At 36.0% G+C, this 13,507-nt stretch overlaps 1 protein-coding gene across 1 annotated transcript; it reads right to left on the bottom strand.

Moving 5' to 3' along the window:
* Positions 1-10,109: 10,109 nt before the first annotated feature.
* Positions 10,110-10,778, bottom strand: LOC115634471. Its single transcript, XM_030532198.1, has one exon. The coding sequence runs from the start codon at positions 10,776-10,778 to the stop codon at positions 10,110-10,112; it is 669 nt and encodes a 222-aa protein (XP_030388058.1).
* Between the last annotated feature and the right edge of the window lie 2,729 nt (positions 10,779-13,507).

The following is a 13,507-nucleotide window of genomic DNA, read 5'->3' as shown; positions in this document are numbered from 1 at the left end:
ATATTAAACCACTTGGGGCCGTCAGAGAAACATATTTAAGTTTTGTAAATGCCGATGGTAATTTGATGATGATAAATTATTATTAAAGCTTTATAAACTGGTTGTTAATCTGCCAGTCAAAGTATATCTTCTATTCTGTTAAATATTGTATTTTTATTACGTGAGTACAGTACAGTATTTATAAAAAAGCCGATGCAAAAATGGGTTATTAGCGTCAAAAACTCTAGAGAAAACTTTGCAATTTATAGGGCAATCTTAGCAAATAATTTGCTTTGCCTTAACCAGAAACTTAATCCATATAAAAGCACACACTACAGCACACACACAAACTCAAAGAGCGACCATGATGCTGATGCCTTGCCCGATAAGACTGAAGAGATTAATTGGCTTGCTGGCTTCTAGTCGAAAAGGTGTTTTGTTCAAACAAGTTGGCGGGCGTCAATTAGGGGTTGGGTTAAGTTTTGCAAGCAAATTGTTTAAATTTATATCTATTTTTGTTTTGATTCAATTTCCTGTGCTCACAATATGACGTCACTGCTGAACGGTCAAATAACTGTCACAAATGTGCGGCACTCAATCAGCTTAAATCAGTTGCACATTTAGCCCATTTATTTAAGTATTTGAGCCGACGACGTCATCTGAAATTAAATTACTGCTGCTTAGACGCGTTTCCAGCATACCAAATGCTTATGGAAATATTGAGCTGTCAACGACGTGCGGCGGATTTTGTTTGTTACTTTGCCGTCTGTGGTTCTGTTGTTATTTTCTGCTGTCTTCTGCTCTCATCATCACCACCGACAATAACAACAACAGCAACAAAACCAACAGCGAATTATAGCCACAAGGAGTAGCTACAGCAACACTTTTGTGACAGTTGTAAGCTTTGGCTTTTCAGAAGGTTTGTTTTTGTCGACTGTTTCGTTTTATACCCTATTTTGTACCTAGAAGGCTGAAGGGCATTTGTGATCAAATTGTGTGATATGTTCTTATATGTACTACTTACGTGTTAGTGTGGGAACTGCTTTCAGGTCCACAGGTTGTAGGTTTCTTAAGATTCACATTGCTATCCTCAATCGAGATCAATTAGGTTGACAAAATGACTGACTTTTAAAAATTTGAGATTAGTAAGATGTTTTCATACAAAAAACATATCTCACGCTTGACAAATTGTTTAAAATACAAGTAAATGTATATATCACAAAATTTGAAAATTAGTCTATACAATGTACTTGTATTTCTCGAACAAGTGTTAACAAATCAATATAGAAACTTAAGTATACACCCTTCAAATCTTTTGTTTGTTGAATGTTTAGAATTCTCGGGAATGCATTTCGTGGGTGTGAAAGCTATATTTAGTCATTGCAGCCCTTGCTCCCAGTTGTCGTATGCCCTTGTGCTCGAGCAAAATTGCGTTCGCTAATGATATAAAAAGGAATTCTCATTAAAAGCAACCCTATTCTGTCAGCATTGCAGACTTGCGGTGGCTTTTCTCGCTAAATTGATTTGTGGTTTTGTTGACTCTGCTGTCCAAAGCAATTATATGCCTCTTTAACATAAGGTCAACTTATTACAACTTGCTAAAACCGTAAAACATTTTTCAAATTAAATTTCAAGTGCTAATTTTCTTAACAGGCTATTTCTGTCCTTATAATATTATTGATTTAAGACATAAGTGATTTTTGCAAGAGTATTCTTTATTTAATAAATTTTACAAGTAGTGGAGTTAGCTAATTTGTTGCATTGGCTACGTCTGGTTGGTGTGGTTGCTATTACCATCATCATAATAGATTTTCCAGATCAACATTGTTTGTTGATTGTTTTTGCCATAAAAATATACTTTAAAATAAATTAAAAACATCCTCCACTTATTTCTATAAACAGCTATAGTGCATGCCATAGTTGATGAGACCTTCATTTGTTTGTCTTAGTCGACCGCAGCTTGCCACATCACCGAACAGGCGGCACATCCAGCGAGCAGCATCAAGTTGTCATCAAGCCAAGCCGAGTACCTAATTTTGTCCGTTAACTCTTGTGTTTTTTATTAGCAGACACTCGTGCTGTCACCAAATTGCACATTTCTGAAATTTTACTTGTTTTCCTTTCATTCCTTCTTTGGCTTTTCATTTTAAGATATTTCGGAGCTGTTAATTTCCACAAACAAATTATAAAGTCGCGTCCATTGTGCTAAATTGAAATTGTATACAAAGAAAAGTGAAAGGCTTATAAATAGCTGTTGAATAGATTAAAAATCATTCATGAAAAAAAACCTTTAAAAAAAGCAAAAATATATATAAAGCGAATTTTAATACGAAATGTGAAAGGAAAACAAAAAACATTAAAGAAGACTAACATTCAATTTAATGAAAAATTCATGAAATAAAAAGAATCACACATATATTTCCGTAAAAATAAAATAAAGCTCAATTATTTAATTTCCTTCAGAATATTGACAATTTTGAGACATCAGCAGCGTTTTTGGGCCACTTGAACACAACAACAGCTAAGCAGAGCTCTATTTATATCTTTTATTTGGCCTGCCTAGTAGACTAGCAGAAGCTAAGACCGGAACCATTTTGTTTTGTTTTAATTTCCCTCACCTTGTTAACAATGATTTTTCATCACAATTCGGAGCGTAGCATACTGCCATTTAAAGACTGCACGTTTTAGCCAAATTGAAAAGGTAACTCTGATGTGTGTTTGGCAATGTATGTGTGTGTGTGCGTGTGTGTTTTTCGTGGGTGTTTGAGTTAAGTGCCATATGTAAACAGAGTCGGCTGCTCTTTCTTGCCAGATAATGCGTTTAGTTATTCATTTCTTATTTAAATGGCCATTAATATTCATTTAGCGCATCGTGGCAAGTGCCTTGACACTTAAAAGCCGCAACAACAACAATAACAATAATAGCAGGAACACTAACAGCAGAACAATGAAGATGGAGAGGGAAAAGGAAAAAGGGCAGTAGCATGAACAATAATGAAAGTAACATAAACAAACAAACAAAGAACAGGCGACAAAATGCAATAATAATAATGGCGACATATGAAGCATATGTGTGAGAATATGTGCGGGTGCTTCTATGTGTGTGTGGGTGTGTGTGTGTGTGCTTATGAATGCCTAGAAAATAAATAAAACGATTTAAGGCGCGAATACGCTCGTAGAAGTGCACAAGGTAAGGTGCCAGGAGTTGTGAAAAGTGCGAAGTGGGACATGGTCGCTAATCGTAAATCGCACACATAGACACATACTACATTCTCGCTTATGTGTGTATAAAAGTACATATTAAGGGCATAAAAATTGGCACTCAATAAATAAGCATGAGGGCACTTTTGGGCCATCAACCGAGATGCGCCCACCCACTTACACGCACGATTACACACCCACACACCCACACAAACACACACACTCGCACTCACACTCACTCATCCAGACACACATGCAGCCTGTGAGTCAGACATTCAGAGCAATGCACACATAGGCCAGTGTTTGTCGCGATGTCGTCCCGACGTTTTCTCGTCCTTTGCCTATGGAGTCGTCGGCTTCGGCGCCAGAACTGAACGCTGTATCCAAGACAGTGGCTTTTGCCTCCAAGTGACAGCTGCACAGGCATTTTAATAAATCCTAATAAAATTCTATTACACATACTCGTATGTATCCACACGTACGTGGGCCTGACCGTAAGTATGTACGAGCGTGTACTCGTATGTGCAATCAAATGTTTATAATTTGGGAGGCACTGTGGCGTGGTCGCATCAAAGATTCATTCATAGTGGATCGAATATTTTATGCATTGACAGCCTCAATAAACCAATCGAGAATTTACAATATTTACCTATGTTGGTGCACAAAATGTTACAAGTATATACATACTATATTAAATGGAGCCCCATATAACTGTTGCTGCTTGGTTAGATATGTACCTTAATACTTCGTAAAGAATTATTTTCTACTGGATACATGTTTTGTAATGAAATATAATGGTTTATTTCAGTTGTTTTATATTTTCTAGCTTTAATTTGAATTAAGTCCCGCAATATATTGTATTCATTTTATTATATTAAATTGAAATATTTAATATTCTATTGATAATAAAGGCTCCATGCCTAATACTTGTATATACATTACCTTTGTCAGGCAGAGACATGCCTGCTAAAACCTGATATTAATCGACCCATTTTATGCCATTGCTTGCATTTAAGTGGACTGTATTAATATAGTCTTGTATGGGGCAGTTAATTGATTGAATCTTAATACAAGAAATTTGATACTAAATCAAGCAAATGTTTCGTCTCAGCCAAGAAAGCTGTTAGAATATTGAGTTACATTTGGCCAATAAAGTGCAGTGTTTTTCGTTATTTCCGCACAATAAATAATAAAATAGGGCACTACATAAAATATTATAGCGTACCACAGTAATAAAAATATTTCACGCTAGCTCACCCAAACGGCCTACTGCCTTAACTTACCCCAAATTGGGCCAATCCATTAATATGTAGGAGTCCGTGCAAAATCAACAACACCTGCTGATTTAGATTTGGCTTAAATTAACAGCACTTTTGTATACTCCCAGCCACGCCTCACATATTGTATTAGCCTGAGTCCTCCTCCTTGTAATACTATCGGCCAAGTCTATTTTAAGCGCTTACAACTTTATTGCGAACCGGTCAAGGGCCGGAGTCTGGCTCACCATAATGCGGATGCCCAACTGACCAAGAGGCACTTTAAGTTTCTTTTGGGAGCAATCACAGCTGGTGGTCGGTCGGTTGGTCATGCCATGTCATACCACCCATTGTGTGGCATGTGTCGCTGTTACAGAGGGTCGTTGAGACTAGTCTGGTGTGGTTCATGATGCTGTGGCATCTCATGATGCTTCTTCCTTCATAACAAGAGTTAATTGGGAAGAAAAAAGCGAAACTTAAATATTAAAGCAGGCGTAAGATGAGCAGCTCACTCCAATGGCTTGCTATTACCTATCACATAAACACCTACACACACACATGCACACATCACATCCACAAAGTTTGCCTGCTAACATGCGAAATTAAGCATACGCCTCATATGACAGGGGCAAACAATTCCAAGCGTAATACCTTCATTCAGATACCTGTCTCTTCATTATTTGGACCATAATTATTGAAATTAAGTGTTTTGCTCTTTTTCCCTCTCTTCCTTCCAAATTGGCCTTCGCACTGACCCAAAGGTTGTGGCGCGTGCAAGGTTTTCCAAAGGGAGGGGCCAAAAAAATTAAAACTTTGATTAAAAAAAGGAACATCGCGCTAAAATAATAATTCATGCATATTATCAATAAAAAACTTTAACAAATCCAATTCAGTTCCATTTTAAGGCGAAATATGCGCCATAATAATGAATGTGTGGTCGACTTCATATGGCTAACTTTTTTTAAAGGGGGGCCAACGATGGCCCCCCTGTGTACGCCTTTGGACGCGTGAGAAATTAGTAAAATTGAAAAATCAAATCAACACAATATTGCGGTCGCTTGTGAAAGCTACAAATGCTTTCATTAAATTGCTTGCTTTTACGGCATCGCTCGATTTGCATAAAAAATACAAAAATCTAAGCAAATGGCTTGTCAACCGAATTTTGTGGCAAATGGAGGGAATTGCGATTCTACATGTGTTCATAGTAAAAAGGACATTCACCCGTTTTTGCAAATAGTTTGTTGACTTCAGTGAAAGCCAACAACCAACATAAAATGCTCGTACATTACAATTTCAATTTATGCGCCGATTTACTTATCTGCTGGAATTGGACTTGTCCATTCATTTTCAAGAAATGAGACATTTGATATGGCGACACAAATAAACAGTACATGCCGAGCACTTGTGTAATTAATTTTGAATTTGAATTTCGGAAATCCCCACCAATGCTTAAAAAAGTTTTGCAATCAAGTGCGACCAAGTGGACATTTTCGCCTTTTGGCTTAAGTTGTTGTTTCCATTGAAAAATATATTCCAAATATCAAAACAAACTCTGATGGATTTGAAAGCATCAATTTGTTTTTGTTCTTGCGCATCGTCGATTTTATATGTTTTTGTACCCTTTTCAATCAAATTAGCTGCAGCAAGCTGGCCGGCATTCAATCATCTTGAGTTGATTCAACCCTTTGTATGGATGAATACATAGGGACATCAATTCGCATGTCTCTATTATTATCTTTGTTTTCGTATTAAAGTAGTATGTCATAAAATAGAAAAGTCATTGGTGTTAATAAAAGATAAGCATTGTTGAATTTACAATTCTTGAGGGTCTCGGGATTTCAGTTTCTGAATAAACCCAAAAGGGAGTTGTCATGTTGTCAATTATTATATTTTAACAATTTAACAAATGCATCCAAACTAATTGATTTATACATCCATTTAAATTTAATGAATGCATTCATAGATTTGCAGATTTTAACGCTATCCGTTTTCAAAAGTATACTTCAAACTCTATGTAATAGTATTTTATCGGACACTAAATATAGAGGGGCAAACCGAATATTCTTCCTTAGGTTTAAAAAAGATTTAAATAACAACAAGTTTATTAGCTACATTCCCTTTAACCTTGGCACACACTCTCCTAACCATTAAAAATGTAAAAATGTAAGCCAGATAAGGGGCATTTTTCAATGTAATTCGCTTTCTAAATTGGCTAAAAGAGCTGTGATTTAATTCAATTAGTTTTCATCGCCGAAAATTATTCACTGATTGCTTAAAAACCAATGATACCACGATGCATGCGCGTGTTTTATATACCTTCTTTATTACGATATCCACCTAAACATACAATTTTTTAGTACTAAAGCAAAAACGATCGATTGTTCGGCAGCTTTATAACATAACGACGTTATTTTCGGTTTGCTCTACGTATGGACGTTGTTCATACGGGCAGACGTCTCATCATGCTGATCCTATTCGTGTATGTACCCATAACATGAATTCTTACATGCCTCCATCTGTCTGATGTTTAGAATTTCTAGTATTCCCTTAAACACTTCGGATACATTTCATTTCGAAATCTGTTTAAAATTCGCAATTTTCCTTTGCTAATCTTTTTTGAGTAAACATTTATTGCTCGATGGCACGCTGCTTTACTTTAAGTGCTTTAAACGCCTGTCATTGCTTTAATACCAAACGTCATTAAGCCTGAGCCTTCGTCAATTAAGCAGCTACATATCTGTCGTCGGGCCAATCACAAAAGTTGACCAAAGCAACTTAGTTGCTGTCATTAGAAAGCTGCAAGTGCCCAACAGCATAAGCGACAGCAATCCACTTGACTGACAGTTTTGAAGCTGACATTGTTGTGGTCCACAATATGCCACCGTGGAGGGAAAAGTGACGCCCTGACAAGCTGATGACTGCTAGACTGCTGCTGCAACTTAAGAAAATCATGGCCAGAAATGAGAAAGAGTTGTGCTTGAAATTACGAAGAAATGTCAAATTCTTGACAAATTCAAGCTTCAGCTGAAACTGTGGCTGAGCAAATCCAAAGTTTCGAAAGTTGTTGTGTAAGAAATGTTCTGTTTATGGTTCAGGGAATGCAAAATTAATGACAAATTATTAGATTTCTGCTTATGCGCCAAGTTGGCGAGACAATTGGCGGTTGAATTGTGCTCCAAGTACGTGGTTGTGCTTGACGCTCGACGCTTGGTGCTCGGTTCGGTTCGCTTCGGTTTGCTTTTGTTTTTCCCCTTTAGCCATTTGAGTTATGACATTTGTTGGCACACACGCGCTGCCATTGGGCACGTATTATAACCATGGCCATGTTAACAAGGCAATGTGTTTTCAGAACAATGATTACAGTTGTAATCCATATATGTATATTTGACATATGTGCATACTCATATATATCTGCGGGTTGTATGCTAAAATGTTTACAAAATTATTTACATATTTCAATTTTATATATTTTAGGCATTTCAAAAAATTAAACATTTCAATTTGGGTTTCTAATTTATTTGTAACACTAATTTTAGCTGTAAAAATTAGGTCTTAGAATCGTTCCAGTCTTACTCTAACTACCTAACATTTTATCTACAACAGCCACTTAATTGAAGAAAGTACGTAGTTTTATGATATGAAGATATGAAGAGGCGCTATAAAAAACTCAAAAATACCACACATATTGGTAATTCAAGAGAGACTAAGAGTGGTTTCTTAACCATCGGTTCTGTACTATTTGTGTTAGTTTCCAGCATCCTCTTTAATAGCCTTGGGTATAGGTTAGTATTCCTTTTGAAATATCATTACTTACACATATCATCAAATGTGAATTAAACTAATAAGACTAGTGGTTTATTAGATTATAGCATAGGATATATAGGATACTATATATAGGCAAGGAGAAAAAATATTCGTTTAGAATTTTAATTAAAACCTAGATATGCTTCATATGGGCTATAACTGTTCAAGCATTTATATAAAATTTCGTTATTTTAGTTATTTTTGTATGAACTGTATACTTATAATTGTATTCAAATGATAAATCATATAAGCATGTTCAAAATCTCTTAAACCTGGGCTTACTTTCATTAAAAGCGTTTAAAGAGTTATTAAAATTTTTGCCCGTCAATTTGTTACATTTGTAATACTTTAAAACTACATTTTGTATTTCCGTTCACCAAAATAGATATCAATACAATTGGTAATTAAATAATCACTTTACTCTTTCTATTCAAAATAAATACTACCGGCATTAGCTACAAGGGGAACACTTCACTTTTGTCTGGCCAGGCTTACATAGTATTATCAGATATTATTGTACTATGAATAGGCCAACAATGTGTACTTCTTGCAGTAAGGCCGTAAAAAAAAATCATACAAGTATATGACAAATCGATTAGCTTTCTTCTTATCAAATTGTCAAGATATTTCAACAATTGGTAGCGGTGTTTCTCGAGCTCGACAATTTCATAAAATATAGATTATTGATTAAATGTATAATAAACTCTATTTCAAATAATATGTTTTGCAGATCGTATCGGTATGCCAGGTTAAGCCAAGCAGAAGCATTATTTTCAAACAATCTCAAGTACATCTCATTTTGAAATTTAAATTTATTCTAGCCTACAGATTTATTCTGTGGCTGATATCTACTGGCAGCAAGAAAATGTTGACAGAAAAAACATAGTTAAAGGGTAACAACCTTTTTATTTGGCGACTTTAACAGTAATAATGGTAGGTGGGGCATTAAATAAAAATCCGCTGATAAAGGCAATGCTGCTATCCATAGCAGTTATACGTTTCTCGATTTTAATCTGTGTACTTCTCAGCAGCTGCTGCTGACAAGCCAAGAATATGCCTGATACAAGTATATCATTTCTCTTACGTTTTTAATCGAAAAAATGCGCATGACATTTTGTCAGTTTATTCTTTCGTTCTATGAATTGTGTCTCTTGTGTAAATCAGTATTTGTAAATATGTATGTATGTGTATGAATACATTTTGTTTGCACATGTACTATGTATAGTATAAGTGACCTTGAATTTGAAGTTGGTATTGGACACCATTTTGCTTGGAATTCGTAAAATGTTGCAGCCACTTTAGAATGTAAAATTTATGGCCTTGAGCAAATATGTAAATACCTAAATATATATGTACAATGTCCGTATATGTGTAAACAATATACATATATACGACGTATCTATTGTTGCATATTGTCAATAAATTTTATTGTGGCTGTAAATTCGACCTTTCGGGGTCTTGCCCTTTATATTTTGAAGCTTAAGTCAGAGGATTGATTATATTCCTCATGCATAGTTTCTTTCAGTACCCTGAGCTAGTTATAGACATTTAAATTTAATTTAAAATTTAATTTTTTGTAATCTTATTTCAAAAAGCTATTATCGTTTGGCCGGCTAGAGTTTTAGGGCTATCGCGTAGAAGCTTTAATATAATACCTCTAAATCACATAACTGCCATAGAAACGAGTTGATTTAAAAATACTTTTCGTTTAATATGTAAAAATGCTTTCTAGTAAAATATTAGAAAGTTCGATGACCGTGGAGGAATACAATTTCGTTGTTACTGATAAAATTTAACCACATTTTATTACTACTTGAACTTATTTTTACTTGTAATAGGAACTATGTGTAATACTAGTGATCCGCATATTTAGTTGGCTATGCTTTCGAACTTATAATAAAGGGACTTCATCGGCCCTATACAAGTCAAGATCATCATTACCAATGTAACTACCTGAATGAGAATAACAAAATCTTGACCCTGGCTTTTGAATATGCCGGCCTGTGTGTAGCCGTAATATTGCGCCAACATGGCCACGACAAATGTGCCAAAACTGAGAACCACATGTACCGTCTTGTTGAGCAATGGTGACCAGCAACGGGACATGGAGCGGGCTAAAACGGCAAGCAAGCCACTCAGTAAGCTGATCAGACATAGCACAAATGTTGCGAAACCCAGACGCGCATGCACTGTTACCGAAATGGTGAAATCATCTCGAATCAGTTGGATGAGACAGCCAGCCACGCCCATGCCACCGCCCAAAAGCTGCAGCACCACATGCGTAGCCGTCTTTTGTTTTCGTGTGTAACGTAACGTCAACCAATTGCCATCGTAGAAGCACATCATGGCTTCGGCCATAAGGAAACAAAAGCCAAAGGTCACTAGCCAGGCATGCAAAGCTATTCCTTGGAGTCCTGTGCGAAGACATGTCCAACTAACCCAAATGGTCACGAAACCAATGCACAATTGATTCAGCACGTTCAAGGCAGCCTCGAGCTGTTGCAGCACGCTTGTAGAGTTCGCCTGTGTCATTGCCATTTGTGACAATTGAATTAATTGTTTTGTTTCCTTAAAATATCACTTCTTGTTGGTAGCACTTTAGATACTATTATTCGTTTTAAGAGCACTTCAAACTTCTCCGGTAGGAGGATATATCGGAGAGTTTTAGAACCTTTTTAAAAAGTTGTCATTTCCATATTTAATTTGCATTGCGTAGCATGAGATTCCGTAAACTGCGTTAATGTTTTGTTTATTCTTTACTGCCAATGCAATTGGCCTACACTTTCTTGATGCTCGCTCAGCCACAATTCCCAACCGTTTTCTTGTGAATAGTACAATGTTAATATGTTTCCCCCTTTTATTGGCGATAAGTTGCCAAATGTGTCTCATTGGCTGGCTTTATCAGCAACACGTATTTGAATGCATCAAAGGATTATACTTGTATGTATTATACAAATAATTGAAAAGTCGACGTGCGTAGAACTGCCGCCTTATCGGGGCACTGTACACACGCACACAAACGCACATATAGTTTCTTGAAAACGTTTAACACCCTTGGTAGTACCCATGCCCATTCATTAGAAGTGCAGGTAGCGTCCAAGTTGCACCACTTTAGTAAACACCGCAAATTTGTATGTTCGCCTGCTCACGTTCTTGTTAGTGATTAAAACGTAATCAATGCTTAAAGATATTAGCAGTCATTACTGTTAATTAGTTGTTTTCACTTTTCGTTTGTTTAGAATACAAGTTAGACTACATGCTACTTGTCCGTCTGTAGCCGCTATCGCAATGCAAAATCGCACGTAGTCAGATAAATTATAAATTGGTCGCGATTACTTTCTTACGAGGAAAAATAAAAACAAACATGTTATACAAGTGAAATTTATAAGCCCTGTTTCCAAATTGTTATATGATTGCAAAATTGCACGTAATGGCCTGAATGGGGTAAGTTGATGTTGCAACATGGGGGAAATGGTCTGGTTTTATGTCTACGAATAGATTTTAGAACTTAGTTTTGAAATTGTACAATTCAGTTGAACTTTAGTATGAAATGCCAATAAAATATCTACAATGGGAAGTATTTTATTAGCTAACTAAAAAATATATCTTTTATTCTTATCTGATTATTATTTAATTTTAGTTATTCAGCGAATTGTTCTGGCCCTAATCTATGATTTATCTCTTTTAAATTACAAAAAATGATCAAATAATCAATTCAGCACCACTCACCTCTGTGACATACTTATGTTCGAAACCCTTTTAAGTCATTGCATAAGATGCATAGATTTTGTTGCCACAAGACTGACAACTTGACATGAGCAATATTCATATAAAAAAGAAATTGCCAAAAACGAGTTTTACTTGTCAACGGCAGATGTTTGTCAATAGGTGGATAGATAATGGAACGTTGAACCATAGATGTACATATATCTGCACACGTCTCTACCATATAGCCATTAGACAGGTGGACAAATTCCTATTTGCGCTGCGGGCGCCCGCTCGTATGCAACAGATTTTCTACCGAGTTCTACTTTATGTTGAAACTATGGCAGCTGTAGTCGCAGCATCCGCAACAGTTACAAAAAATAGGAAAAAGAAAACAGGCACAAATCGAACCAGACGAGCTGTCACACATCATTTGCATATTTTCAAAGCATCTCTCAAGGTAGTTCTAGGAATTATGTCACACCCATTGCACTGGAATGGACGAACCACCATGGGGCATTTGACTTGTCAACTGCAGCAGTATGTCAATAGACCGCGATAAAGGAACGTTGAACTTCCGTAGATGTGTATATCTACACACACACACTACAACATAGCCATTACATTTCGCACACTTTGACTTCAGGTGGACAACAAAGTTTCTACGAAGCTCTACTTTATGCTGAATCGACAGCATCTGTAGACACAGCATTCGCAACAGCTGAAAAGAGGAAGAAAAAAACGGCCACAAATCGAACGAGACGAGCTGTCACACACCATTGGCATATTTTCAAAGCGTCGCTTAGGTTATCTCCTGGAGTTATGTCATACCCATTGCACTGAAATGGACGAACCACCATGCAGCATGTTCTCATGCATGTACATATGTGTCTGTGCGTGCGTTTGTCTGCAACAACGAATGCTTATAAGTATCCATTCGAAAAAACCCCCAAAAAAAAAAACCAACAACAAAGAAGCTATCCATTGTAAATGCGGCATTTCCATCAATTGGATCCTTTGCTTTAGAATTTCATCGCGTTCGTCTGATATCTCCTGCAAATTAAGTCACAAAGGATGTATTTTGGCGTTTGAAAACTGTTGGACAACGTGGCATACGCATTCTTCGAAAAATTTGTTTGTTGTTTGATCTACATTAAATGAAATAATCAACGAATAAGTATTTAGTTAACAGATAAACATTTAATTTGCAAGATATAAAAAAATGTGGACTTTTATGATAATTTTTAGTTGTATGCAAGAACTGTATTACTATAATTCGTTAAGATTTGAATACACAATACTTTAAAATTCGGCTAATAATGCTAAAACCCCTTGCTCTCAACAGGCTTTTAAAAAACAAGAGAGAACGCTACAGTCGAGCAAGCCCGACAGTAAAATAACCTGTACTCTCCACAAAAAAGAAAAATTAAAAAAAAATTAATTTATTAAAAAAACTTAAATTATTAAACAAATTGAATTAATAAAGACAATTTATTTAATACATACATAGAATACATGTTTATGTACAGTTTCAACAGCATACATAACGTGTCTATGCGTGT

The sequence above is a fragment of the Scaptodrosophila lebanonensis genome, unplaced genomic scaffold (assembly GCF_003285725.1).
Source record: "Scaptodrosophila lebanonensis strain 11010-0011.00,11010-0021.00 unplaced genomic scaffold, SlebRS2 tig00000001-arrow-pilon, whole genome shotgun sequence".
In the NCBI taxonomy this organism is placed as follows: domain Eukaryota; kingdom Metazoa; phylum Arthropoda; class Insecta; order Diptera; family Drosophilidae; genus Scaptodrosophila; species Scaptodrosophila lebanonensis.
This window is presented reverse-complemented; position numbering and strand designations above follow the sequence as displayed.

Coding starts and splice junctions, on each gene's coding strand:
- LOC115634471 (XM_030532198.1), bottom strand. CDS start 10,778: ATGGCAATGACACAGGCGAACTCTACAAGCGTGCTGCAACAGCTCGAG.